The 27672-nt window shown below is 39.0% G+C and overlaps 1 protein-coding gene across 5 annotated transcripts in view; it reads right to left on the bottom strand.

Annotated features, from left to right (window-relative positions):
* The window catches only part of NPAS3 (neuronal PAS domain protein 3), a 723511-nt gene extending 713527 nt beyond the window's left edge, over positions 1–9984 (bottom strand). For 2 of the 5 annotated variants that reach the window (XM_087723456.1, XM_087723467.1), the window contains exon 1: positions 5784–6531. In XM_087723456.1, coding sequence (XP_087579582.1) covers positions 5784–5833 — 50 coding nt within the window. In that variant the 5' untranslated portion in view covers positions 5834–6531. Of the gene's footprint in view, positions 1–5783; positions 6532–9706 lie in introns of those variants that run through there. The other 3 variants (XM_087723489.1, XM_087723482.1, XM_087723476.1) reach the window with 3 other exon arrangements.
* Between the last annotated feature and the right edge of the window lie 17688 nt (positions 9985–27672).

The following is a 27672-nucleotide window of genomic DNA, read 5'->3' as shown; positions in this document are numbered from 1 at the left end:
AACTCTAAGGCTCAACCATACTTATTCCTATAACATTAAACTATCTTGTTGTTAAAGCCAAATTCATCCAGTAAGGCACAAATTGATGCCAAACTGTCCATTTGATGAAAACAGACCATGAGACTTAACTGATAAGAGAAAGATGAAAAGAATCCACAGACAATTATCAGTTCTTACCCAACCATTCTTTCATGTCAGAACCTATGACAGAACAGTATAATATGAGCCTTTTCTTCACTATACAGAGTTCAGTTAATCTTGGATACACTGCAAACATTTAATGATTTGAGGAAGGTCAATATACTTAATGCCGATTATGCAACACCATGTTTGAAGGGGAAGAAATCAGAAGTATTCTGAATTAGTTCTGAAAGACCTTAGGGCATTGCTAATCATTAGTTGCGTTAAGAAAAATAACTAATTCAGTATCATAAAAATGAGATTCTATATAAAAATGAGATCAGTGTGACCTTTGTTACATAACATAATTAAGATGCTCAAAGACCCTTTAAATTAAGGGAATACTTTATATTTTTCTGACATCTGAATTAAAGCAATTAAATATATATTCAATTGGGTTAATAAATAAGAATTTAAAATCAACCTTTTGAAAAATATAACGTATGTTAGCTTGATCCTATTTAATGTGCATAATTAACTAATGCTGTTTTTACTAAATAGCAACAATAAGATTTCTATTTTCCCAGAAAATGTCAATTGTATCAATTGTAAAGATAATACTATTGCTGGCATATCTTTCAGCATAACACACAAGCCTACCTTAAATTATTAATGAATACCTCAGTTCTAAGCCATGTTAAAATAAAGGACACAGCAGATAGTTTGTTCTATAGGTAGTTATAATAGATGGCAAGAACTACCAAAAACAAAAAGGTGGCATGTGGCTTTTATATAGAAAAAGCAATTTCAGTAATCAGCAACAGTTTTCATATATATTCCTTATTAATCCTTTCTTGCAAATATGGCATTATAACACATTGTGACTATTGTATCATGATTTATAGATACTCAGTATCTTAAGGTGCCTCACTCTAAGAGGAATTTATAACAAAGCAAAATTACAAATTCTTTTACACAAAGTTGGAAGACAATCACAAAAAGTTAATGTAAATTATTTTTTAAAAAAATCCTACCCCCCTCAAACTGAGATTTTTTCACAAAGTTCTAGTGATTGATATACCCAAATTAATTAGCTGAAGACTATCTACAAGTAAACATGTTAAAAATGATTTATAAAAAGAAAGCTTGTATTTTAAAACCTTAACTTGTTCAAACACTTCATAGGATCGCTTATAAAATATTCAAGCAAAGCATTTAAATAAATACTTGGTCTTACCAAAATTATTGCCAAGCGTCTTTATGAATTGTGTGAAAATTTCAAATATTTCAAAAATGACATTCCTATTTAAAGCCACTAATTTAAAATATTGTTCATATCAATACACTGCAGTTTTAGCAAGATATTGATAATATATTGTACTCACATATGAATGAACAGAAAATAACAAACACAATAACAGTATTTAAGTAGATTTAATTATATAGCTTAATGAAGTAAAGCATTAAGTGCAACAGAACTACTGTGATAACACTCTCATAGGAAAGTCCAAAATATATTGACTTGTTCATTATTTCACGTAGAATGAAATGCAACAGCTTAAGTGTTGGATCTAATATGTTATTTGCAGTATTGTACTCACAAGAGGTGAGATGCTGGTTATAAGATATATATTAAGCAAAACAAGCATGTAGTTGAAAAGTACAGAACAAAACATTACAACATATTTAGTTCATTACTTGTTGAAAAATTCTTAATACTCTGATATGAACATCAAACAAGATATTTCATTAACCTACAATACAACAAATCAAATACGGAGGAATAATTTCAAGCTATTAATATTACTGCAACTACTAATCCATAAATCAGGAATCAGAAATATTGTGGTAATGGGGAGGCTCTGTTTAATAAAGGTCATTATAACTCCTAGCTCCACAGCTATAAGATGTAATATCCTCTCTGGTACCTCTATGATATGCCCATGCATTACTGTTCTTGTTGACAGTCTGTTGCCTTGGAAATATTTCATTATTTCAGTTTTTCCATTTGTAGACCCTTGGCCTTGTGATATGAAGGCCACCCTATTTCATATTTTCGATTATCATTTAAGCAATCTTCTGGAGCTATTTATATAAAAGCAAGTGTTAGACAATGCATATCATCATTTATCATTGCTGTGTTTAAGCATATACTGTAGAAAGAAATACCAAAAAATGAACAGAGCTTTGTTCCACTTACTTTACAACAGAAGCACAGCAATAGGCTTTACAAATCACTACAGACATATCTTATGCATTACATTTGTGTCTATTTAAAGCACATTCCTATGCATATCTACTGAAAATGAGCCCCACTGAATTCAATGGTGATTACTTCCAGGTGATTGTGTATAAGATTGAGTTCCTAAGATATAACAAGAAAACTGAATAACATTTGAAACTGTTTGTTAACACAATGTATTTTAACAGGAAAAATATATTAAACTCAAGTCCATTGTTTTTTCCTGTCCCCAAATAATAAAGTTTGAATATTAACGACAGCTACTAAACATCAAAGTTTTAAAGACTACCTTACCAACTACTCTATTAGTATTTATAAAAGTTTAATATATTTGACTTCTACTCAACAATTATACTATTAATATATAACAACTAAATAATAATACTAAAAATCTGCCATACTGTCTTTTAAGCAAGCACTGCATGTTAGTTTTATGATCTGAAGAATATAATTTATTTCAATAAGATGTGCATCAAACTCATATATGTGAATATATCATATATATAAAATGACTGATTTCAGTCATTTCAATTCAAAAAGGGTGCACAAAATTATTGCCTTAATCCGTATTACAATTTGCAGATTAGTAAAAAGAAACAAGCCAAGAGAGTAGTTTTAATTAATACTAAAACATAAAGTGTATATTAAGAAAATATTGAGCATTTAATCTATTGAAATATAATTCTATTCTTCAAAGTACTGTGAAGCAGCAAGAGTTTGACATACCATGTCTTATTCAAGCCCCTGAAATAATTCATGTATAATTTCATCATAAACTAGTTGGAGCACAATAAGCAGTGACAATAACTTAGGCCTCAGGGCATAAAACAATCTGGACACCAGGGCAAGCTTTGGGTTATTGGTCGTTCATGAATTAAAGTTACCCCCACCACTACCGGTTAAAATTATTACTCATTCCACTCCCTACACAGGATAAAACTACTCTGATCCAACCTTTAAGATGACAGCATCAGAGCTGAACAAGAATATGTTATTAAAGGGCATTAAATTAAATACAGTATATCCTCCTACAACTTCAATCAGAATTTCAGACCAAGTGTTATTTAGTACAGCTCTCAAGTGAAGCAGAATAACAAATTGCACACTTTGATTTACCTTCTTCGAATGCCAAATGGAGACAGGTGATAAAGAAAGCACTCATGCACAGGCTATGAAGTTTCCCCTAGAAATTAATTCTATCTTCAAGATTCCTATCTCAGAAAAATTCCCAAAATGGCACACAAATATGCCTCTGCTGCAGAGATTACTGAAGCTGTCCCAGCAAACATACTTATTACTAATATAGTACTAGGCTCATAAAGAATATACAACTCTCTGGTTTGGAGCCGTGGTAAAGACAGACACTGTATACCAGCAGTTATGTACAGTATTAGCTTTCTTTCTCTTGGAGACGTAGAGCTTTGAATACAGGATAACAGCACTCCTCTATAATGAATGGTAATGTACATATGATTTTCAATCACTGGGAGACACTGAAAGTTCATAGGAAAGGAGTAATAAAGTGACTTCAAACCTAATTCCTAAACTCTATAAATATTGCCAATATTTCCAACCTGACTCTATGCAAATGTTACTGGCAGTCATGAAATGCAACAGTTTATACCATCAAATACAAGATGAACAAATTAGAGGTATTTGGATTGATATATCTTAAGGAAAACTGAATCACCTCAAATCCAAAATACTAGCTCTGTTGCTATAGATTACATATGCAGATAAGGATGCTCTGGCAGGCACATGCAAATTTAAATTCACTCCCTCCTTTGAGATGCTGCTAAAAGCTGGTTGTTGCATTCTCTAAGTATTTAAAAGCTATCAGTCTGTAATGTGTAGACATGTTTTTTTAAAAAAAATAGATTTTAAAATAGGAAGCTTTATATCTTAACTAGCATGTGCATCAATTATGAGTTATTCAACGGAATCAGTTATGCTAAAAGTGAGCACAAGGGATGACAAATATTATATGCATACTGATCTTTCCTCATATGAAATTGAGCCTCATTTGGTAAACATCAGGTGAACTTTTTAAAGTGCACAACTTGTTCACCATCTGTACAATGTTGCACTCCAGCTATCATGTTCCTTAATTGTGATGCAATCTGTATGCCATCACTAGTTGTTTCCTATTACACTTATGATAACCATTCTCCTTATTGGCCATCTATTTTGGGGTGGGAGGCCTCCAGAGGAGAGTCAATCCTATCTGGATCAAACACCCTAATGCAGAAGTCTTCCTGATTCCTAACTCCACTTCTAGGATTGAGTATACTTATCCATAAAATACTTTGCACATACTTAGATCAGGTATCATAGGTATTAAGCCCTGGAAAATCCTACCTCAAATTATTTGACATTATACTGCAAGAAAGTTAAACTGCCTTGGTAAGGAAACCCACGTTTTTAAAAGCTTTTTTACAGCTCAAAGTGCAATTCCTTCACACTTTCATTGTTTCCAGTGGCTCATCCAGAGGTTTGTTATGTTCAATGGGCCAGGTTAGAATTTGTCTTCTTCCTCAAGGATTCCAGGTGGCATCCTTCTCTAAAGATGCACTTTAAATTTTGCCTAACGCGCCAGCTGCAAGCATCTCACCAACTATAGAACCGAAGGGGAACAACAATAAAAAGGTATATCGGATGGCTTTCATAGCAAACTATTTCTTATGACTAAGCTTCTCCCGGGCAATAAGTAAGTTCACGGTTAAACCCGGGCGATTCCAAAAGGGGGGGAAAGGGAGGGAGGGTTTTATACACGCGAAGCCAGAGAGTTGTTGCTGAGCTTGAACTAAACTTGTGCCAGCAGTTTGAGTGGAGTCCCAGCAAGCTCCTCTCCCCCCTTTTCGGCCTAGCTGCACGAGCCCAGCCACTCTCTCCACTAAGCAACGCCGGGCCTGGTTAAAAGCTGTTTTCCTCTCACGCACTCCCCCCGCCCCTTTTTTTTGCTCCGTTCCAACCTGCCGTGGGTCCTCCCTCCCCCATTTGTCGAGACCCATCCAGCCGAAAAGTTGCCTCCCGGGAATTCCGCCCCACCCCCTCTCTCCCTCCGCCCCCCACCCCCACCCGTGCGCTCAGCCAGACACCGACGACTCTTCCGATGTGGGGAGGTACAAGCTCCCTCCTGCTGCTGCTGCTAAGGGGGCGAGCCTAGCAAGTGTTGTGGATCCGGCAGCAGCAGCAACAACAGCAGTAGTCGCCGCCGCCGTGAAACGTGCATGCACCACGAGAAACTCCCGAGACCTAGCAGCGCTAGCGGGTCCGTGGCCACCCCTCCCTCCGCTTTTCCCTTTCCCGGGCATGGAAGCCAAGTAAATCAGACCCAAGGTGGCGAGCGGCGGCAGTGGCGGCGGCGTCCCAGACCCAGGCAGGCACTGCTGCCTCGGGTTCAATATAGAGAAAGTGTTACCGTTCTCGCCTCGAAGGATCCTGTTGAAAGCTTGGCTTGGTGGGCGCCATCTTCCTGGGCTTTTTTCCCCCTTTCCTCTCTCTCTTACTTTTCCCCCTCCTTGTGTTGCTGTGTGGTGTTGTGTCTAGCGGCGGCGGCGGCGGCCCTGCTTAGACAGGCAGGAGGAGGAAAAGTAGTGAGGCCAATGCATTGCGGGCTCCCGCTCCCCGGCGCAGCAGTCCTGCCGCAGGTTGCTTCGCTTAGCTAGGCGCTGCTGCTGCCGCTGCTGCTGCTCTGACCGCAGCCGTCCATAAGCCGAGGAGCGGAGAGAGCCTAGGCTCCGCTGCCTCCGAAGACATACCAAGCCCGGCGACGAGTGGCCGGCCGCAGCTGAGTGAGAAAGCGCGCAGCCCCGATGGGCAGCCCGGCCATTGGCATCGCCCGGCAGGTGTGACTAGGCACACGGAGAGGGAGCCCGTGGGACTGGCTTTAAGCGCGAGGCCAAGCCATAAGCGGGGAAGTCAGAAGTCTCTGTTCTTCAGGCTTGGCTGCCGTGGACGTGTTCGCGAGCATTTTCCAGCTGCTTCCCCAGCTCCGGCGCTCTGAGTCTGGTGTGCAAAGGGACAGGAAAGCCTCCGCTGCCGGCGCAACAACGCCACTCAGTTGCAGTTTCGCATACTTTCCTTCTCTGGAGTAGCAGAGCCAGCAGAGGAAGAGGGAGACAGACAGAGAGGGAGGGAGGCAGACTAGGAAGCCGCAAACACACGGCCGCTGCTGGGGGAAATTCCCAGCAAAAGCCAGCGTGAATACGGGGAAGACCCGAATGCACGTGGGATAAAAGACAAAATTGGAGAACGTGTTTTTTTTAAGTGGTGTTGGGTTTTGTGTGCGTGTGTTCATACACAATCGGTACAGATTTGAGCGCGTGTGCGTCTATTAGCATACGTGCATGTCTTTATGTACACAACCTATGTGTCTCTATGGAAGAGGAGCGACATCCTTCAGCTACACGAGCTGCACATGCGTCTGACTCTTGTCCTTCGTCCAACTACCGTATACAACTGAGTGGACGTGTGACTGCGCAAAAATGGGTGTAGAATTCTATCACCTGGACGTATTGCTACCGTATTTCTTCTGGCATATCGATAGCTCACCCTGTTGGAGAAAGTTCATTTTGTTCTTATAGACTCCCACTGTGCCGGATCATAAGTTAATGAAAGATTTTCTAATATAACAGGTGGTAACGGGCAGAGTGGCTCTTCAGGATGGCACAGGGGAAAACGCCGATTTTTTTTTTAAAGGATCAAATTTCAAACATCTTCCTAGGAATAGGAGTCGATTAATCTTAAAAGTTGCTCCGTATCACTAATTTACCCAACCCAGTCGCCTCATGGGCTGGAGGGAGTAAGTAAGGTGCTGAAGCGGAATTTTGATAAAAGTTAAGCGGAATGCAACAGATGCACGCGTGCGTAGGTATGCGAATAGCTGCATAAGGACTTTGCAAATGCGGAAAGTTTAGCTGGAGGGCGCAGTCAGTGACCCCAAAAATATGATCTCTGCCACTGGAGGCAGATAATTTGACCTGCCTTAAGTCCCTCGGGGCTCCGAAGAGCAGATACAGCCGACCTAAGAAGCTTCAATGCAGAACCTTACAGCAACTCCTTTGCTTCTAAGAACTGCTTTCTGATTTAGCACGCAAAAATGATTCAGTCGTTAAGGATCTACACTCAAATGAAAAGAAGTAATTCTTATAAAATAGGGAGTCCCGAGTTTTTATCCAGGGGAAATTCCATCAACCGCTGTCTGGAGACAGGGCTATGAAGCCCGTTTTCTCCACATGCTCAAAACAATGAAGTTTAACAGGTGTCATCTGGTTTATCTAGTGAGTGAAGGACTAGCAAAATCCTTCTGTTTTTCTTAAGTATTGTAGGGCAAAACATGGAAGAGTTTAGTTTTAAATGGGTTAAGAAGAAAATGCCTTGCTCTTAAGTGCCCATAGTTTTGGGGAAACACGATTTTCTATGCTTCTTTAAAATAAGGAAAATGTAACATATATTGATTGTAAGAGACAGTATACTAAGAAAACTAAACTTGCAATTATGTTTCAGTTAAGCTGGTAATAGGATCCACTAAGTAAAATGAAGCCTATTCACAGGACAGTAACCATATGTGTTGTCTTTGTTGGGATAAATAGCTACAGGTAAGGGCATTATATTTAATAATCCTCTTTATATTGCCAATTTATCAAATATATACTTATTTCTCCAATTTTGTATATCATAATTAAAATACTAAAACCTGAGAACTGTTCCATATACTTTTTTCTATACAGGATAAAATCTGAGAGCTATTTTCTTATTTTTGTAAAAGTTTTATCATTTGAACCTTGAGTTTCCTTCTTTCTGCTCTCCTATCCAAATTATCTGGAAAGCATGAGGTGACAACTAACCATCAATTTCCCCTAGTAATTTAAGAAACCTGTAGCAACAGATAGTCCCAAAACAGAGAATAGCGAGCTTTTCACTAACTTTATTCTTTATATCCATTACACTAGTGTAGCACTACACTAACTTTATTCTTTATATCCATTACACTAGTGTAGCACTACACTAACTTTATTCTTTATATCTATTGTACCGCCTTAGAGTTTGTGTATTTATTTAAAATAGCAGTGTCTTCAATTCCAAACCTTCATCCGCTTTAAGAGTCCTCTGCTGTCTCATGAAATAACTTCATGATTCTCACACTATCTCAAAAGCACATAAAGCAAAGGATTATACATACATTGCTTGAAAAGTTTACTAAACCAAACCATGTCCTGGGCACCAAATTTTTTATCCAGACTGCTTTCTCATTCAAGCAAACATAGTTACAGCCTGACTGGATTAAATAAAGAAAAATATGATTTCCAAAAGTTCCTTGTCTAATGAAATTTTAAATTTGAAAGTGTTGGTTTATTTTTGTGTAAGTACTAGTTTATGCTCACATATATTTTATTTCACATAACCTGTCTGGATGAAATTGTAGAATATGGGGAAAAAGAAAAATGACATGTTGGGAAGCAGAATCAAATAAAGAAAAACAAAGAAAATATTCTACTTTTGAAAAAAACAAAATGCCAATTAATTGTATACAATGTTGGTGCTGGAACTCTCCTGCAAAGTAATGATAGGGAAAATAAATTTTAAAAATCAAAGAAAATCTTGGGCACTATGACTTGACTAACTTAAGGTTAGATCCTTCCTAATATATCTATAGTATCTGTTTAAAAGCAGTTAAATTCAAAGGGACTTATTTGGACAGAAGTATGTATAAAACTGTAACTTAAAGAAGCTGGCAGTGAGACTCCGGTATTTGCATTAAAATGCATTTCTGATGAATACTCCCAAAGTGTTAAGTCACTTAGAATTTCCTGCTAGATTTCCCTGTAGTAACAGGTGACATGCTAATACCCTGGTAATACAAATGTGTAACTGCAAGGGTGAAGTGCCAAGTGAAAACTCTATCGTGCTCAATTGAAAATAAATCATCAATCACAATAGCGTGATCAATTATACCTCTTAGCTGCTATGCTGTGGGGTTTGCACAAGCCGCTGACATTGAGAAATTCCTACTTAAGGAGGAGAAACAGACAGGACTCCAAACTTTGCAGCAGAAAAAAAAAGATAATCTGCCTTTGAGCAGGCGGCTATCTTACTTTTCTCTTCCCTATTGTTGTTTCCAAGATCAAGCAGCTCTAACATGTGTGTTCGCGGCTTTTAAAACACCCTTTTGGATGAAGAGTTGCCTTCCCCAAAGCATTCGACATTGAGATTTGAGGGTTTTGTTTTTGTTTTGTTTTGTTTAAAAAAAAAACACGATGAACACATAACGCTCAAACGGACATAAAAGGCAAGTGAAATTAGTCGAAAAGATAAACACACCTCTCTAGCTTATGTACTCACCGTTGTTGGTAGGAAGTAATGCCCTGGACGTTTTGCGGATTCCCGTTAGCTGCGGTACTGGCTCTCCCCACGCCCGGGCCGGCTGGTACTCCCCCGGCCGCAGCTGCAGTCACCTGCACGCTGAAATCCGGGAAGATCCGGATCATTCCCGCGGCTCAGCACCCAGCGAGTGTCGGCGAAGAGGTACAGCAGCTCCTCTCCCTCCGGCGGCTGCAGCAGCAGAGCCAGCCACACTGCAATCCCATTAGTGAACAGCGGCCACTGGGAGGGAGGCACAGCGCTTTGATGTGAGCGGCTGGGCTGAGATTGAGTTGAAGGGGGGGGGGACTTAAAGTGAAGCGAGGGAACAGAGAAGGTATTTTACCAATTTGCAAACATACAACGCGCCAGGATTTGAAGAGAAGCGCGGAACTGGAAGGTTGCGAAAAAGGAGGCAAAATCGAGAAGGGGGGGGGATTCTCTGGGTAGCCTAAACCCGGATTCTGAGGGGCGAAGGGACGGTGAGGGGGCCGCAGTTACTTTAACGCGGCTGTGAAAATGATGGGCAGCAAATGTTGCCTCTTCCCCCCCACACCTCAACCTTCTACTCCGCCCAACCACGCGGAGTCCGGGAGGACTTCTCGGTTTCTCAGAAACACTGCTGACAGCAGCTTAGTGGGCCACAATAAACTGGCGAGGTGCGGGGGAAGGGAGAGAAGTGTGTGTAGGGGGGGGGGGAGAATTCCCGGTTCCCAGAGGGAAAAATAAAGCGATTGGGAGGAGGAGGCGCGTTACAGGACAAGTTCTTGAGAACTAGCTTTCCTTCCCCTTCTCTCTCCCACCCCCCTCTCTTTTCCCTTCCTTTCTTGTATTCTTTTCTCTATCTTCCCCCTTTTTTTATGAAGCACCGGTTTGCACCCAGAAAAAGAAGAAAAAAACACGCCGCTTTGTGCCGCGGTGGGGCTCGCTCTCTTCCAGAGGGAAGTGACTCTCCTGCCCTCCTAGTGTGCGCCGCGGTTACTGCTACTCAAACTTGGAAGGTAGGGTGTCTGCGCGCGCGGCTGGCTGGCTGCACGCACAGCTCTCCCTTGCTGCTCTAACAAATCGATTAAACCGTTGAGTGCAGTGCAAGAAAGCGGTTGCAAATGCATTATATGAAGCGGGAACAAACACAATAACGCGGGAGGCAGCTCGGTGTGCCACTGCAAGCGAGCGAGCACGCACGCTGTTAACCAAGGTTCTGGGGGGAGCTGGTTGCAACGGCGTGCCTTAAGTTGGCTCTTTCAGGTGGGACTTTGTTGTCATTTTAACAGGCACGGGAAGTTAAGCGGTACATTAACAGCAGGGAATCTCTTCCCACGTGTAGGGATTGTGGGTATTGCCAAGTACTTCGCGAGGTTAGGGGCTGCCGTTTCTTTGTGCGCAGGACGGCGTGCAAATTTACATTCCTATTCTCTTCATCCTTTCTAGCTGCCCTCTGCAAATAACGGGAAAACGAGGGAAGGGGCTTGCAAAAGCCGATTGTTGTGCCAGCGATACAAGACTTGGTGAATGTTGCGAGCAGGGCTTTGCAAGGGCGCGGTAAGTGGTGGGCTACCCGAGCTGGAATGTGCCGAGGTAGGAGCTTCCCGCTTTACCCCTTCCCGTTCTCACACCACAAGTGCTTCCCTTCACTACAAACGGACGGATGTCAAAGGGAAGGTCTCTCTACTCAGGCAAAGCCGTGGAGAAGACGCCCCTGTTGTTAACCAGAGGCACTGCGGTCCCACCTCCCCCTCCCTTTTTTTGTCCTGGTGTCCCGTTTCCCCTTCCCTTTCCATTGCTCGAAGCCCGTTTCCCCTTCCCTTTCCATTGCTCGAAGCCCGTTTCCCCTTCCCTTTCCATTGCTCGAAGTAAAAAAAATAAAAAATAAACTGCTTTGTTCCCGGTTAATATTAGTTTTGCCTGCTAGTCTGTATAATTGTCAGGATGCATCTGTAAGAAGAGTACTTGTGGGAATTGTTAACATACGGTGGGCACCAATTGGATGTGGAAAACAGATATTTTTTCCTGAGAACATTTAAGAGTTTTTCAGAGGCACTTCACAGAATATTGTCCAATGTAATTTGACACAGTCCCACTTAAGTTCAGTGTATTCTGGAGGGCTCACTGGGAAAGATTGATGTCTGGATGAGTACAAATTTCAAAGACAACAGGAAGACATAACTATCCATAGTGATAGCTTTTGTTTATAACAGTTGCACATCCAAAATATGGCAGGATGGTGCTCTTCTCTGTCTTCCTTTACTCTGTCCTGTCAAAATTGCATATTTCAGGAGCATTTGTTACCACATACACACTTCTCCATCATGCAGCATTGTATTATTGAGTAACCATTAAAAATTACCAACCTTATCTTTGTAAACTAAACCCAAATTGGGAAAAGACTTCAGTGGATGATCTGTTGGAGTAGAAAATTCATGTGGGAGGAATGGACAGAGGTGGAATTGAACAGTTTCCATGGGGTCCATATATAAAAAGAGCATTATCCAAAAGAAGGTTCAATACTAAAATAAGATTAATATTGATAGAGAATATTTGTGGCTCAGGGTTGAAATGAGGAGTCCATGGTAAGCTCTAAATTTGGTTGTTTTCTTACAGTTTCATTTCCAAAGTTAGGTAACATCAGCAGCAGTACACTGGTTGGGTTAACTAGTTTGGGTAATGAAATGTCTGCAAGAAGACCACCAATCTCAACCAGGGATGTCTCGAGATTAATATTTTCTTTCAAAGGAGGCAAAGTAAATTGGTTAATCACAACAGTTGCATTGGTATGTTTTTTCCCTGCGCAATAATAAGAGGAAAAGTTTCTTTTGTTAGAGACCAGTTGTGTGACATTCATATAAGGCAGCCTCTTATAAAATTTAGAGAAACTTCAAATTTCATGGAATGGTGAATGGAAAATTCTAATGAGCGTGGTCATGCTTAATAATTTGCAAGAAAAAATCATATTTTAGTTTTTCTTGTCTTTCATATAATGTTTTGATTGAGGAAAGAGGACCACAATGAAAACGTACAAGTTTTACATCTGGAGTAGTCATATGAAAATAATTAAAGTGAAACCTATAATTCTGGTCCTTAAGACATGCAAAGCCAATTCTTTGTTGGCTGGTTTAATTTCCAGGTTATCATGGTTTCACAAATTTACCAACTGCATGACGACATGAATAGAAAAATTAGTTTTGGAAACAATGTGAAACATGTTGAGAGGTGGTAAAGAATAACCCTTAAAATAAATTAACACTCAAATAGTGTTTGGTGTATATTAGATTCTTTGGAAATGCTTAATAAGAGTTTAATAAAGGTTTATTACAATCATGTTGCTTTTCCCAGCTAGATGGTGTGGGCAGATCCTGTATTGATCAGAAATATGAACATGATTTGAGACCAGTCCTGTGCAAATCATAAAGGTTAAGAAGCCACTTTAAAAACAGTAATGGGCTCAAAGAAGTAGCCAGCATGCCAATCAGTTGTGGCTAGTCAGCTAACAGTATTGTTGAGGTTTGGAGACACTTGGTAGCATGTCTTTTGAGGTGGACATAGCAAATCCTTCATGGAGACTACAGTATTTGTCAACATTGGATTTGTTGAATTGGGGGGGGGGGACCACTTAAGAGTTACACAAAGCTGCTTGGCAGAACTCATTCAGCCAATAGGCATTATGCCATATAGGCTTGCTTTAAAACAATTATTAGATGATGTGTCCCTACATTTATATCAAAGTGTCAGGGATATTTTCATGGATGAGGAACACCTAAACAATTATTGTGTAACATGGGAAGGATAAACCTACATCTGATTTGTGGTATTTGATAGGTGTTGTTTGCCTGCGTTTTGAAGTAGCTTTTTTTTTGTAACAAAAGGGGCAAAAAAGAAATGTTAAAAATGTGATCAAACTTTTTGAAGATGTTTAGTTACTAGAATTTCCAAACTATTTTCCTTGGTTTCAGTATGTCTTCATTTCCCACAGTTGGAGGTAGATTTTGGTTTTCATTAGGTAAATAATTTTAATATATATAAAAATGTTTTCAAAAACATTTCTTGCAATAATAAAATCTGCCCAGGCAAAGCCATGTGGATATTTATATTAGAAGCACATTTGTCATGTTGGACTTTTAACAATTCTGATAGGATATCAGATGTATTCCAGTGTATTAAGATTCATGGCAAAATGGCAAAAATAAAGAGCTGCTCTGTCAGCCTCTTTGGATGCAAATTCTCCAATAAAAATTTATTCTACAGGTAGTCCTCGTTTAATATTGATTCATTCAGCTCCACTGTAGCGTTGCAGCATCCTACAGTCACCTGATCATCACTTCAACTTCCTACTGGTTTCCCCATTGAACTTAGATGTTGCAGAAGGTTGCAAATGACAGTCATGTGATCACAGATTATTGCGTCTACAAATGCCAGAATTGTATGTCAGTGTGGCCACATGACATTGTATCTTACAACCACATCACTTAGTAATGGGATTCCTGATCCCAATTACAGTTGGCAAGCAAGAACTATGTGTACTACCAGCGTGACCTGTCAAAACCGCGGAGGACAAAATCGCGCTCGACGAAAGCGCGCATGTGACGTCATCACAGCGTGACGAAAAAATTAAAAATTGAAATAAAATTAAAATTAAAGCAAGCCGATTCACATAAAGGTAAGGGTTAGGGTTAGGGTTAGGGTTAGGTTAAGGGTTAGGGTTAGGTTTACAGCGTTAGGGTTACGTTTAGTGTTAGGTTAACGGTTAGCGTTAGGTTTAGCGTTATGTTAACGGTTAGGTTTAGGGTTAGATTTAGGGTTAGGTTAATGGTTAGGGTTAGGTTTAGGGTTAGGTTTGGGGGGGTTAGGGTAAGGTTTTCGCTTTATTTTTACATTTTTCGATCACAGCGTGATGTTTTCGTCGCACTGTGATGACATCAAATGCGCGCTTTCGTCGAGCGCGATTTTGTCCTCTGCGATTTTGTGGTGGAACCTACTACCAGATGTGGTTTGAAAAATTATGGGCAACTACTAGATGACAACAAAGAGATACCAAAAAACCAATCTTGTTTCTGTCATCTTCAGAAAATTTTTTAAAGTTCAGATACTGTAGTCTTAGCTAATGACCCCCATTATTAGATCAAGGACTATTTGGTCTTTCGTAAGAGACTGAACATATAAATGTAGAAAGGCTCATAGTCCATTAACCATTTTGAAACAAGCCTATATCATTGGGAAATGAATTGAGAAGCAGGTATCGGTATTTCATAGGCAATTCCCTGTGTCTATAAGTAAGAAAAATCAATTTTGAGAATGATGGCTCAAGAAAAAGACTGTTTTTCTTAGTGAAAACTCAAGGAAATGTTTGAGATCCTAAAATTAACATTTCTAAAGTATTTCAAAGAGGCTAAGGAACAATTGCACCATATTCAAAGGCATAGTGTTTATGGTTGCCCCCAGCTGAAAAGCAATACCAATATACAGCTTGGTAACAAAGAATCAATAATATCTTTCTCTTTTTTTGCTTCAGCATTTTTGTTCTAAACCAAATCAGGGTACATAAACTCGATGATAAAACTGTTTGTGTTGAAATCCTTTGTATCAAATAGCATCTGTGTTTGCATTCTACTTTAATGCAAAATGCTTTGGACTGCAGCTAATACCAAGAGATATGAAACTAGTTAGTCCCCACATGTTGCACATAAAAAGAATTCATAATGAGCATCTGTGGGATGTGGAATGGATCCCATGAGTTAGCTGAAGACCTCATAACATAAGAGCTGAGAAGCCTAAGTGAATTATGACTGTCTCTTTTCTCACAAGTAGGATTAATTTTCTATCCCACTTATATTCATTATCTATCCTGTTTATACCACAGGGATACCAATTGTTTGAGTGTTGAATGTAAAGTCTTCACAGAAAATATGGCACAGCTGATTGAACATTTTTTTCTTTTTCTGCAGCCCAAATACCACTCAAACACCACATTTAATAACCAATATTAGAGGCATTTCTTGACACTTTAAGCAGGTTTATTTTCTCCCTAATTGGCATGTTTACATGGCCCAGTTCTCATGCTGTCTTCCATATGTCCACTGCTCTTCCAAAGATATCAATATAAATTTTGTATGCAGATCAAGAAGGGTATATGGCCTTTAGAGAGTAGGTCAATAAATGGCTGTAGGAATGATTAAAGACTTTTTAAAAGTGCCCTTCCTTTTTCTTAGAATGGTGTACAAGACTGGCATGAATTTAGGGCTGATATAGGAACTGGAGTTTTAAGATACATGTAATAACCAGGGGTACTACTCTGCCCATTTTCACAGCATTTTCAAGGTTGATTGTAAGCTGAAGTGCATTTATTTTAAATAAGAGCATCAAATTTTCTGGAAAACGTCTCCTAGCATCTCTCATTATTCATGCTGGTTGGCTCTTTGGGGATGTTTAGTTCAATAACATCTGGAGATCCTTAGATTTCTTGCCACATATTTATAATCTAATATTAACTTTAATAATTATATAATTGTTCAAATATGAAACATAGTCTCCATGCACAAGAGAGCAGTCTCTAGGCATGCCCAGATCCTACTTTGGAGAAAAGGCATTTTGTTTAAATACTCCAGGTCCAGCTTCAGGCTGCTTAGGCCTTGTGGATTACAACTTGCTCTTCAAACTTAAAACAATCCAAGGAGTAAGAATTGATCACTTTCTATCTTTGTTCCTTGAAAATATGTACCACTGTCTTTCATTTTTACCAGATCTACATTCACATTTGCACTACTTCATATAGAAAGAGGAAATTAGAAAAATCACAATGGATCACAATAGCAAGATAAGTATTTTGCTTTTATTGTTAAGGCTCAAGCTTAAAAGTCTTCATCTTTCTTTTCTTTTTTTACTCTGTTGCATTCTGTATTTTATATGGTCAGATGACGACATAATACTTGAAAAAAATACTCTATATTTGATGGAGCCCTTTGTGATCTACTCATAAACTTCAGTTGTTGAAATGCAAACATTGACTGAAAAAAGGGATAATGGTGTAGGAATTTGTGCATCCATGGCGAAATGCAAAAAATATAATAAAACAAAAGTAGATCTGTAAAGAACGAATATTGGGTATTTTGTATTTGAAGATTATTTGATCTTATGCTCAAATAGAGCTGAATGGTGGGGTGGGGAAAGAGATGTGGTGATGCACACAAACCTGATTAGATGTGTCTTGTTCCCATTCACTGTTGCAGTCTTCACACATTTAGCTTGAAGGGTAGGTTCAACTAATATCTTCATAGCTTTATTTTCTGTTTATTCTCAATATTGTCTTGCAGGATTTTCAATTCTACTCACACATTGCCTTTTCGTTCTGATCAAAGTTGGTACAGAGTTTTAAAATATATAAGAGTACAATCTCCAGAAAAATGAAATATATATTTAATGGAAATATTACCTAACACCATGTAGCATCCATCAATGCAACCTCGTGCTGAGATTCTGAAATCCACCTTAGCTTTGATAAAATTCCAAAGAGAATATATAACTGAAAGAATGACACTCTGCTTGGATTCATGATCCAATCTGTTTTGTTTAGGTTTGGCCTTGTGTATTGTATGAATAAAGTAATTGTGGTAAACCATAATTTGTATTTGTGAATCCAGTCATTATAGTTTATTAAAATCATGGTAAATGTGTGTCTATGGGATTGCTTCTTTTCTGTTTTTTTTTTAAGTTTAAAGCTAATTTTGTTAGGTATACAGTGTTAAGGATATTAAATAAAAAGAAGAATTTTTTTTAAATCAAGTCTATGATCAAACAAACTGTGCCTTGATGCAATATGTGAATTTAGTCCCTAATTAATTAAATTTGAGTAGAACAATTGAAAGGAAGCAATTGCTTAAAGGCTCTCGGAAGCATTTAAAATGTTTGCCAACATTTCGGAGCTTGTATAAAAAACCTCTTTTCCAATCAAAATAACTGGGCATATATTTATATTCACACAGAGGTAGTAAGAATAGGTTCCGAAGTGCATAACATGCAAATTATATGATCACTAACAATTTGAAAAAAAATTCATTGTACATATTGGTCCTTCTAAGCACTTTTTTGAATGCTTTGCAAGCTCCAGCATTTAATTCTTTACTTCTTGAATAAAATTAACTTCTTGAAAATAAGCTATAGTCAGACCATCAGTAATGGTGTGCTGCAGTATGGGCCAATATCCAAATATAATTAAACCCACACAAGGCATGTTACTGTAGTTAGTCTTGTAACTAAGTAGTGAATTGCTATTACAATACTTGTGTTTAAAAGCCTATTTTTTACCTAGTCTGGATGAAATATCCAATATTTGAAATACCCCAATATCTAATCCAATCTGGAATCTCTTTGTAATTTTTTAAATCCCAATCAAGGAACTCTACAAATACCTGGTACAGACATGCTGCATGTGTAATAAATTAGACTGCCTACATTTATGACCTGTTACATGCAAATGACAGCAACATTCATAGGATTCAGTATCAAAATCACAATATGAATGTGACCAGGATTACAGCTATCATCCTATATTAAGAAGCACAGATGTATTGACTGGTAGACTACATGCTTCAGATGCAAAATAATGAAAAAGATGTTGGGTTTAATAATTGACACCTCCCAATGGAATTGAAGGAGAGCTCTATCTAAAAACTTTACTCTACCCAGTTAGACAATGAATACTGAAGCAACTGGCTAATGGTCTTAAGCTAGTAAAAGTGGGTAAAGGTCAACCCAGTCTTCAAGTAGGGATTGTCACACTTATTTAGATTTGGTTTCCTCAGGAGATGTTTTGATATTTTACAGTATGTAAATTTATTTAAAAATCTACAGATAGGGGAGGACAAATCAAGCTCTCTCATACTTGGATACGCTCCCACATTGGAATTCTAGGGAAAGAATTCTATATAACTGCAATAGCACTTGGGCTTATATACCACTTCACAGTGCTTTACAGCCCTCTCTAAATGGTTTACAGAGTCAGCATATTGTCCCCAACAATCTGGGTCCTCATTTTACTGACCTCTGAAGGATGGAAGACTACCACAGCTCTTATGCTGCTAGCAAACAGAACCCAACACAAGTTCTGTGTTTCCCTTAGTCTATCCCAAAAAAATGACAGGAATGGGCAAAGGATAGTTTAAGATATGATGGTGGATATCTAGATAATTTTTAGCAGATTGTCCAAATTGTGTAATGGTAGCAACAATTCCCACGCTGGGCATGTTTCATAGGTGCCTAGTTCCCTCAATAAAGGGTTGTGTTGTACGTGGTAATGCGTAATGATTTTCAAGTTTCTAGAAAAGAGCTGGATAGAATTTTTAAGCTTGCCCTCCTGTGAATTTCAGCATTTCAACCAGGATGGCTTTGATTTAAATCAAGTCCAATAGCATTTTATTAAAATAAATTTGATCAAAATAAAAAAAAACCTGATGTAAATTTTTTAAAATCTTATTTTTTAAAAAAACATCAATTTTTTTCTACCCTGATTTCAGCCAGGAATGTGATGGCAAATGAAAAGGCATGATACTTCAATTTTAATTAAAATAACTTATTTGCCTTTGGAGTTCCCAATTAACTAGCTAGTTGTTATGGAACATTTATCTGTATTTTCCCCAACAATTAGTCTTTCATAGTATTTTCCAATGTGGCATTCCAGCTCAGAATTCCTAAGCCAGCAAGGCATTGCTGAACATTGTTTCACACATAGAATGTTCTTACATGCTAATATTTCAAATATATTTTCCATCATCCTGAGCATATTAACAATTTACTAGCCAATTCCAAAGTGTTTTTTTTAACATGCATGACTCAGATGTTAAAACAATAAAATAAGGTTTCACATGAAAGCTGTTCCATCCATTAAAAAAAATGCCCCGTAACATATAAAATTGATATCTTCAATTAGGGAAAAATATTCAGCCTTAGTTTCTTCTTACTACTTTAGGAACAATTAAGAGAATAATATCAATTTATCACCTTAATGATTTGCTGAGTACACCCAGATTGGCAATCACATTGTATTTCCTTATCTGTAGTGGAATTTCACTATACAAAAAGAGAAAAATCCATACATATCTCTTTGCATGAATGGAGCTGTGTCTCTATAGAAATAAATGGAAATGATTTTCATCTACAATCTTTGAATGCAGTGTTTGTGTGTAAGAACAGACATAGGGCATCCAGATCAGAATGTAAACGTTAGATTTTAGGTTTGAGCTTAATTTATTTTTTACACAGTTCTGGCATACTAGGCATACTATTACATGATGTTCTGCAAATTGTTTCATTTGTGGTTAAAGCATTCCTAATAATAGAATGCCTTTTCTCCCCCAATGAACTCTATATTATCTGCTACTATGGGAAAGAAACTCAGTGATGATTTTAAAAATGAATTAAAGTATACATCCAGGCTGTGTAATGTCATAATGCTTAATATTTAAACCTTACGTTATCACAATTATATGCTGTATCTGTCAGTGTACTACTATTCCTTACCTGTATAAGTGAAAGAAAATCTCTTTAGAAATTCATTTCCATTTACTTAAAGTTAAATGGTTTGACTTTGAATTTTCATTATCTCTTGTTGGAAGGTGGTTGTGACAGGTATTGAAGAGAATGCCACAACCCTTCATTGCATCATCTAATTTCTACTTTAGTTTTTATGTTTTATGTTTTATTGTTTTATTGCAAATTTATATGCCGCCCTTTTCCCTGAGGGGACTCAGGGCGGCTTACAGCAATAAAGGGAAGGGGGTGCAAGACAAAACTTAAAAAGAAAAAAAAAAAAATCGTGATTAAAGGAAATTGGTCATAAAAACACAACATTCACTCAACATTCGGGCGGGGTGAGAGTAATCCTATCCCCAGGCCTGACGGGATAGCCAGTTCTTGAGGGCTGTGCGGAAGGCCTGGACTGTGGTGAGGGTACGGATCTCCACGGGGAGGTTGTTCCATAATGTCGGAGCTGCAACTGAGAAGGCTCTCCTCCGCGTAGTCGCCAGTCGGCACTGACTGGCGGATGGAATTCGGAGGAGGCCTACTCTGTGCGATCTGATGGGACGCAGGGAGGTAATTGGCAGGAGGCGGTCTCTCAAATAGTCAGATCCACTACCATGGAGCGCTTTATAGGTGGTAAGTAAGGCCTTGAAGTGCACCCGACGATCAACAGGTAGCCAGCGCAGCTCACGGAGGATTGGTGTTATATGGGCGAACCGTGGTGCGCCCATGATCACTCGCGCGGCCGCGTTCTGGACTAGCTGAAGTCGCCGGATGCTCTTCAAGGGCAGCCCCATGTAGAGCACATTGCAGTATTCCAGCCTAGAGATCACAAGGGCTCGAGTGACTGTTGTGAGAGCCTCCCGGTTCAGGTAGGGCCGCAACTGGCGCACCAGGCGAACCTGGGCAAATGCCCCCCTGGTCACAGCCGACAGATGGTGGTCAAAACTCAGCTGTGGATCCAGGAGGACTCCCAAGTTGCGGACCCTATCTGAGGGGAATAAATTTTGCCCCCCCAGCCTGATTGATGGAACGTTAACCAAATTTTTGGGAGGAAAACACAACAGCCACTCGGTCTTTTCCGGGTTGAGTACCAGTTTGTTAGCTCTCATCCAGTCTTTAACAGCCTCAAGGCCCCGGTTCATCACGTCCACCGCTTCATTGAGTTGGCACGGGGCGGACAGATACAACTGCGTATCGTCCGCATATTGATGGTACTTAATCCCGTGCCTCCGAATGATCTCGCCCAGCGGTTTCATGTATATGTTAAATAGCAGGGGGGACAGAACCGAACCCTGCGGCACCCCATAGGTTAGGGGCCTCGGGGACGATCTCTCCCTCCCCACCAACACCGACTGCGACCTGTCCGAGAGGTAGGAGGAGAACCACTGTAAAACAGTGCCGCCCACCCCCACCTCCCGCAGTCGTCGCAGAAGGATACCATGGTCGATGGTATCGAAAGCCGCTGAGAGGTCAAGGAGAACCAGGATGGACGCATAGCCTCCATCTCTGGCTCTCCAGAGATCATCGGTCAATGCGACCAAAGCGGTTTCAGTGCTGTAACCGGGCCTGAAGCCAGACTGGAAGGGGTCAAGATAGTTAGCTTCCTCCAAGGTACGCTGAAGCTGTAAGGCCACCACCTTCTCAACAACCTTCCCCAGAAAGGGGAGGTTGGAGACTGGACGATAGTTGTTAAGAACTGCTGGATCCAAGGACGGTTTCTTCAGGAGGGGCCTCACCACCGCCGCCTTAAGTGCGGTGGGGAGGTGTCCCTCCCGAAGAGAGGCGGTGACAACCGCCTGGATCCAGCCTCGTGTCACCTCTCTGCTGTTGGCAGTCAGCCAAGAGGGACACGGGTCCAGTATACAGGTGGAGGAACTTACAGCTCGCATAGCCTTGTCCACATCCCCAGAGGCAACATCCTGAAACTCAACCCAGAGATGGTCTACCAAGTTATTCCCCTGTGTCCCGGCTGGATCTGCAGGGGTGGAGTCCAGTTCCGATCGAAACCGAGCAATTTTGTCCGCCAAGAACTGACTATATTCCTCAGCCCTTCCCTGTATGGGGTTCCCCGTCTCCCTCCTATTTAGGAGGGAGCGGGTTATCCTAAACAGGGCGGCTGGGCGAGACTCGGCGGACGCTACCAAGGAGGCAATGTGTGATCTTTTGGCAGTTCTCAGTGCCCAAATATACTCCTTGGTGCAGGCTGTCAACAATGCTCGGTTCGGTACGGACCTATCGGATCTCCACCGGTGCTCTAGGCGTCTCCTCCGGCGCTTTATCTCGCGGAGCTCCTCGGTAAACCAAGGGGGTCTCCGCGAGCCGCTGACCCGGAGGGGCCGTAGTGGCGCAATTCGGTCAAGAGACTTAGTTATTTTAGATAGAGTGTAAAACAATATTCATAGAAAAGAACAGGAGAACAAAATGAAAGAAACATAAAATAGACCAAGTTGTATAATGAATTGTTAAAAAGGAAGACCTGTTTATTGGTAACCATACCGGCACACATGACACTCTGTATAAGTGTGGTATATATATGTGTTTTATTGATTCTTTACCACCGAGATAATTGCATTAATTTTATATAAACAAAGTATCCCTTGATAAGATGTAATGTTTATAAAGATGAAATACAAATAACATGATTACAGCTGAATAATTTTACTCCCCTTTCCCACTTCATACTATTTATGAGGTTGGGAAAGGATTATTGTAGTTTTTAAATGTTATTCTCCCTGTCAGTTGCATGGCTTGTGTTTCTCTGCGAATGGACATTTGTAATAGCTACACTTCTATTTATTGCAGCAGTATATCTCAAAGAATATAATGATAAGCCACCTCTGTACTGATGTTAAGCACACTGCCTGGTTGTGTCCACTAAGAGTCCAAGTCCTTCTATCTTCAAGCAATGTATAAATTAATAAAAATGAAGTGGCTATATGAAGCAATAATTTAACTTATCTCATGATGGATAGAAAATGAGTCATAGAAAATTATTAAAAGGCAGAGAAATAAAGGAAATGTTAGAAAAAAGATACCAGCAAGAGAATAAAAAAAATCTTCCAGCTGGATCATAGTATTTCGGTAACTTCATGATATGGTATAATTGTGTATAAGTAAAGCAATGTGATATACCTCAGATTATATTGCTAAATTATACTCCAAAATATTATGAATACAGGTAATCTTCAAGTTACAATTCCAGTCAGGACTAGAACATCTGTCACTAAATGATGTGGTCATTAAGTGAATCATCACGTGACTGCACCCAATGTTACAACCTTTTTTTTTTTTTTTTTGCCACAGTCATTACACAAATCCAGCTTCCATACCGATTTTGCTTGTTGGAAGCCAGAATTCCGCAAATGGCGATCACGTGACCACACTGCAAATATCATAAATACTTGTCATTCAAGATATTTGGTTTTAGTGGACGCTCCATCCCAAGTGGTCTGTTAAATCAAGTCTTTATATATATATGATTTCATTTTCTGTTTCATAACTAAAGGCAGGATTACTTGGTGTTTGTGCATTTCACTGTTATGAAAAACAGTAACAAGGATCTGTTCTGCACTTTATACCCAGTCCTTTACAAGACTGATGAGCTGTGTTTAAAATAGATTGTTCATGTTTATGTTACATTGAAAGAAATAGTTACTTTTATTGCTCCCATTACACTGATAAGTTGTGTTAAATATCTAGATGAGAAATATCAGTGGGGGAAAAAAATCTAATAGAGCTGCCTTCAAATCTATGATGACGGCCTTGGAAGTGTATGTGATCCTCAAGGTCACTTATTGTCTAAATAGAAAGTGAAGGAAGGTGTCAAGAAAGTCCCAAAAAGAGGCAAGCAGAGAATAAATTAGAACGAAAGGGCCTGGGGATAGTAGCATCACTACTGAAGTCATAAATGATGTATAAAGACATCAGTAGAAGAACTGGAGGGAAAGAATCTCTGGAAGAATGCCCTAAGGTGTTATCTCAATGGCTGATCTATTAGCTGATTATGCAGCTGTTGGAGAACCAAAGGTAAGATTTGAGACTAGCCTTTAGATCCGACTTATTAGGGCTGGCATCAGAATCATCATCAAGATGCTGCTGAAGCACAAGTGTCAAGGGACTGTTTACCCAGAATCTACAAATAGATATGCTCCTTATCAGTGCTCAATGGGTCCAAAGGTGGTTTAAAAAACCATGTAACCCCGCTTATATGTTACAATATAAACATAATGGCAAGATAACAACTCCATTATTTATAAAATGCTCTCATCCTAAAGATTTTATTTTACGAAGAGTGTTGATATGGCTTTATGATTCCCTTTCATATCAAGAAGGCTTGCATGTAAACATCCATTTGCTTTCAAGTGAACAGAAGACAGCTTAGAAAGTTCATTGTGAAGATCGGAGTAACAAAACTAGTTGTTACTTCATTATGGTAAGCATTTCATCTGAAATTACAATGTATGTTTTCTCAAGAATTTAAAAGGTGTGTATAGCAAATGTACTTTTATTCAATTGTTGCTATTAGAGTGAATTTCTACGATTACGATTAATGTTTTACCCAGAATGTTATTTTTGTTTCCCATAATATCAGTTTTGACAACTGATGTACCATTTAAACAATGGCAGAAGGATATATCTAAATTTGTATGACCAGGAGGAAAAACAATGAGTTACATACAAGCTTTTACAAGAAGATGAGGCTTGGACCTGCCAGATTTGAAACTAATTTTTTCTGCTTGCTCTTTATTTTGGTTAAAAGAGTGGTGTTGTGAATTACTGAATTTATAAAGTCATAATTTGAAATTTTGAAAGAAAAGTTCATAACAGAAAGCTATTGTTTTAAATAGTTTTATTATATACAATTAACAGAAAGGTTTAAAGTAGATAAAAGATTTTATGATTTTGAATTTAGTAAGATTGAATTTGAAATAGAATTGTGTACTAATAGTAAATGTAGCAAATGTACATTTGCTAAAATGTAGATTTTTTGCTGAAATATCAGGACAGAATAAGATCAAGTGATTGATTGTGTGATAAAGTGGGGTTAACATTTTTTTTATATAATATACAGATGGACCAGTGGAAAAATATGTAATTGAAAGGATTGAAATTATATTAATTTCTAGCCTTAAAAAAGATTTTTATAAAATATTGTATTGTTGGTATTTGTCACAAGTGAAATTGTTTGTATAAAGGGCACTTTGAACCCACTGGAAATATGAACAACATAAAGTGACATTTTATCAAGTTTGGTGAACGTCAAAAAAAAAAAAGACAAAACATTTTGGATACCAATGCATGCATTAATTCAGAAGATTTTAATAGTTAAAGTAAACTGAAACCACATATTTTTCTTTTGGGATTAATGGACAAGCTACTAGTAAAAAGTCAGTGTCTGAAATAAATGCACAAAGATGCCCTATCTTGTATTTTCTCTGATCTGGATTAATTGGTGTCAGTCATCATGAAAATTCATAAAATTATTTGGGATGTTCAGTAGTTCTAATGACCTCCAAAAATATTCTGTAGGCACATAGTCTTTCAACATATGCTAATGCAATGATAACTCAGCAGCACGAAAGTATGATGCTACATATGATGCTATTGAATGGCTGATTACAATATTATATTAAAATCATGGGAAATTGGTGATATTAGTTGAAAAAGTTCTATTTTTTGAGATTTAATGTCAGATAAATGGATTTGTTTTTACATTTAAATAGCATGCATTATACTGATTTGAAAATAAGTTTGAATTAATAGAGATGCCTCTTTTTTCTTTAAAAACTAAAAATTTGGCTTATTATCAACAGAAAGCAGCAAATGTGATTACCTTTACTGAAATAACTTTTCATTATTTAAATAGCATTCATATTTATTCAGTAATTATGTCTTTCATAAATTTGCTATATATAACATGCAACCATTGCTCCCCTGATTATTTGAAATTAATACACAAATTCTGCATGTCAGTGCACTGTGTCATAAAGCTTTAAATTCTCAGGAGGGGATAAGTTTATATATATATATTAAAGAATGGCAGAGTGAATGGGATGAAAAATAAATAAAATATTTCAGATAATGTTTAACTAAATGAATATTGGAAAGATTGTCTTTGGGATCTGAATGAGAATAATAGTATGGCACAGTAATAATATGGGCACAGTTTGCTTATGAAGTAGCTCTTTAAAGTATATGTGAACCAGTGATGGGTTGCAGGCGGTACGCCCCAGTACGGGCGTACCGGAGCCAGCCCGGAGCACCGGATACTATTCCCGTACGGTGCTCCGGAGGGCCCCCTGCCCGCCTGAGCTACTTACCTGTGTTTAAAAGCTTCTGCGCTGCCACGCACATGCATGGCACGCAGCTGGAGCATTGCGGAGGTACTAAGACACATGCGCGCACATGTGCACACGTGCTGTGCACATCCATGAGGATGCCGCCGGCCCCGTTCTAACTGTATTTGTTGGAATGAGATTTGAAACCCACCACTGGTGTGAACATTGCCTCCATGCATGAAAAATGAAAAAAACTGCTATTCTTCTGCTTCACTGTGGTTCTGCTTTTATCTAGGAGTGCAATTCTCATCAGCAGCATAGATAGTCTTTGACTTACAATCACAATTAGAATTGGAATCTCCATCACTCAGCAATGTGGTCATAAAACAAGATGTCACATGACATCTTAGCAATGGCAATCCTGGCAGTTTCAGTTGCCATTGTTAACCAAGAATCACAGGTCATTAAGTGTGTTCTCATGCTAATCCAAGCCATTTTGTCTTGGTCTTTCTCAGCCCCAATCCTCAGTAAACTAAGAGGCTGCCTCCTACTCTTCCCACTCATCAGTCTCTTCTCCATCTCTGCCCTTTTGGGGGGTGGTAAGCAGTCCCATAACCATGTGGCTTTAGCGGTGCTCGCCATGGCCCAGGAAGCCACAGCCATCCCAGTCCTCTATGTAGTCTCACCCTTACCAGCCAGATTTCTGCTCCCCTGCACTCCACCACTTCAACTGACTTTCTCTGTTTTCATGTTCCCACTGCTGAAAAGACACGCTTGACCTGGCTGCTGGGCTGCGCTGGGGCTGATATTTTCATATTTTTGCAGTGTGCAGCTCAAAAATATCAGTAGCACTTAGACTTATATACAGCTTCACAGTACTTTACAATTCTCTCTAAGCAGTTTACAGAGTCAACATATTTCCCTCAACAATCTGGGTCCTCATTTTGCGCACCTTGGAAAGATGGAAAGCTGAGTCAACCTTGAATGCTTTTTGGTTGCTGTAGTTTTGGACCTGCTTTTGGATTTGGGTTTTTTTTTCCAGTGCAAAAGTGTAGTTTTTGTGGATTTATAACTAAAACACAGATGAGGGAAAATATAATAAATATTTTTAATATACTAGAAAATTATTCCACTACATATACTTTGACCGATGGATTTTAA

Source organism: Thamnophis sirtalis, unplaced genomic scaffold (assembly GCF_051295495.1).
Source record: "Thamnophis sirtalis isolate CommonGarterSnake01/CBP01778 unplaced genomic scaffold, rThaSir2_p1.2 scaffold_1, whole genome shotgun sequence".
NCBI classification, from domain to species: Eukaryota; Metazoa; Chordata; class Lepidosauria; order Squamata; family Natricidae; genus Thamnophis; species Thamnophis sirtalis.
Note: the sequence above shows the minus strand (reverse complement) of the source record. Positions and strands in the feature narration are given on the sequence as shown.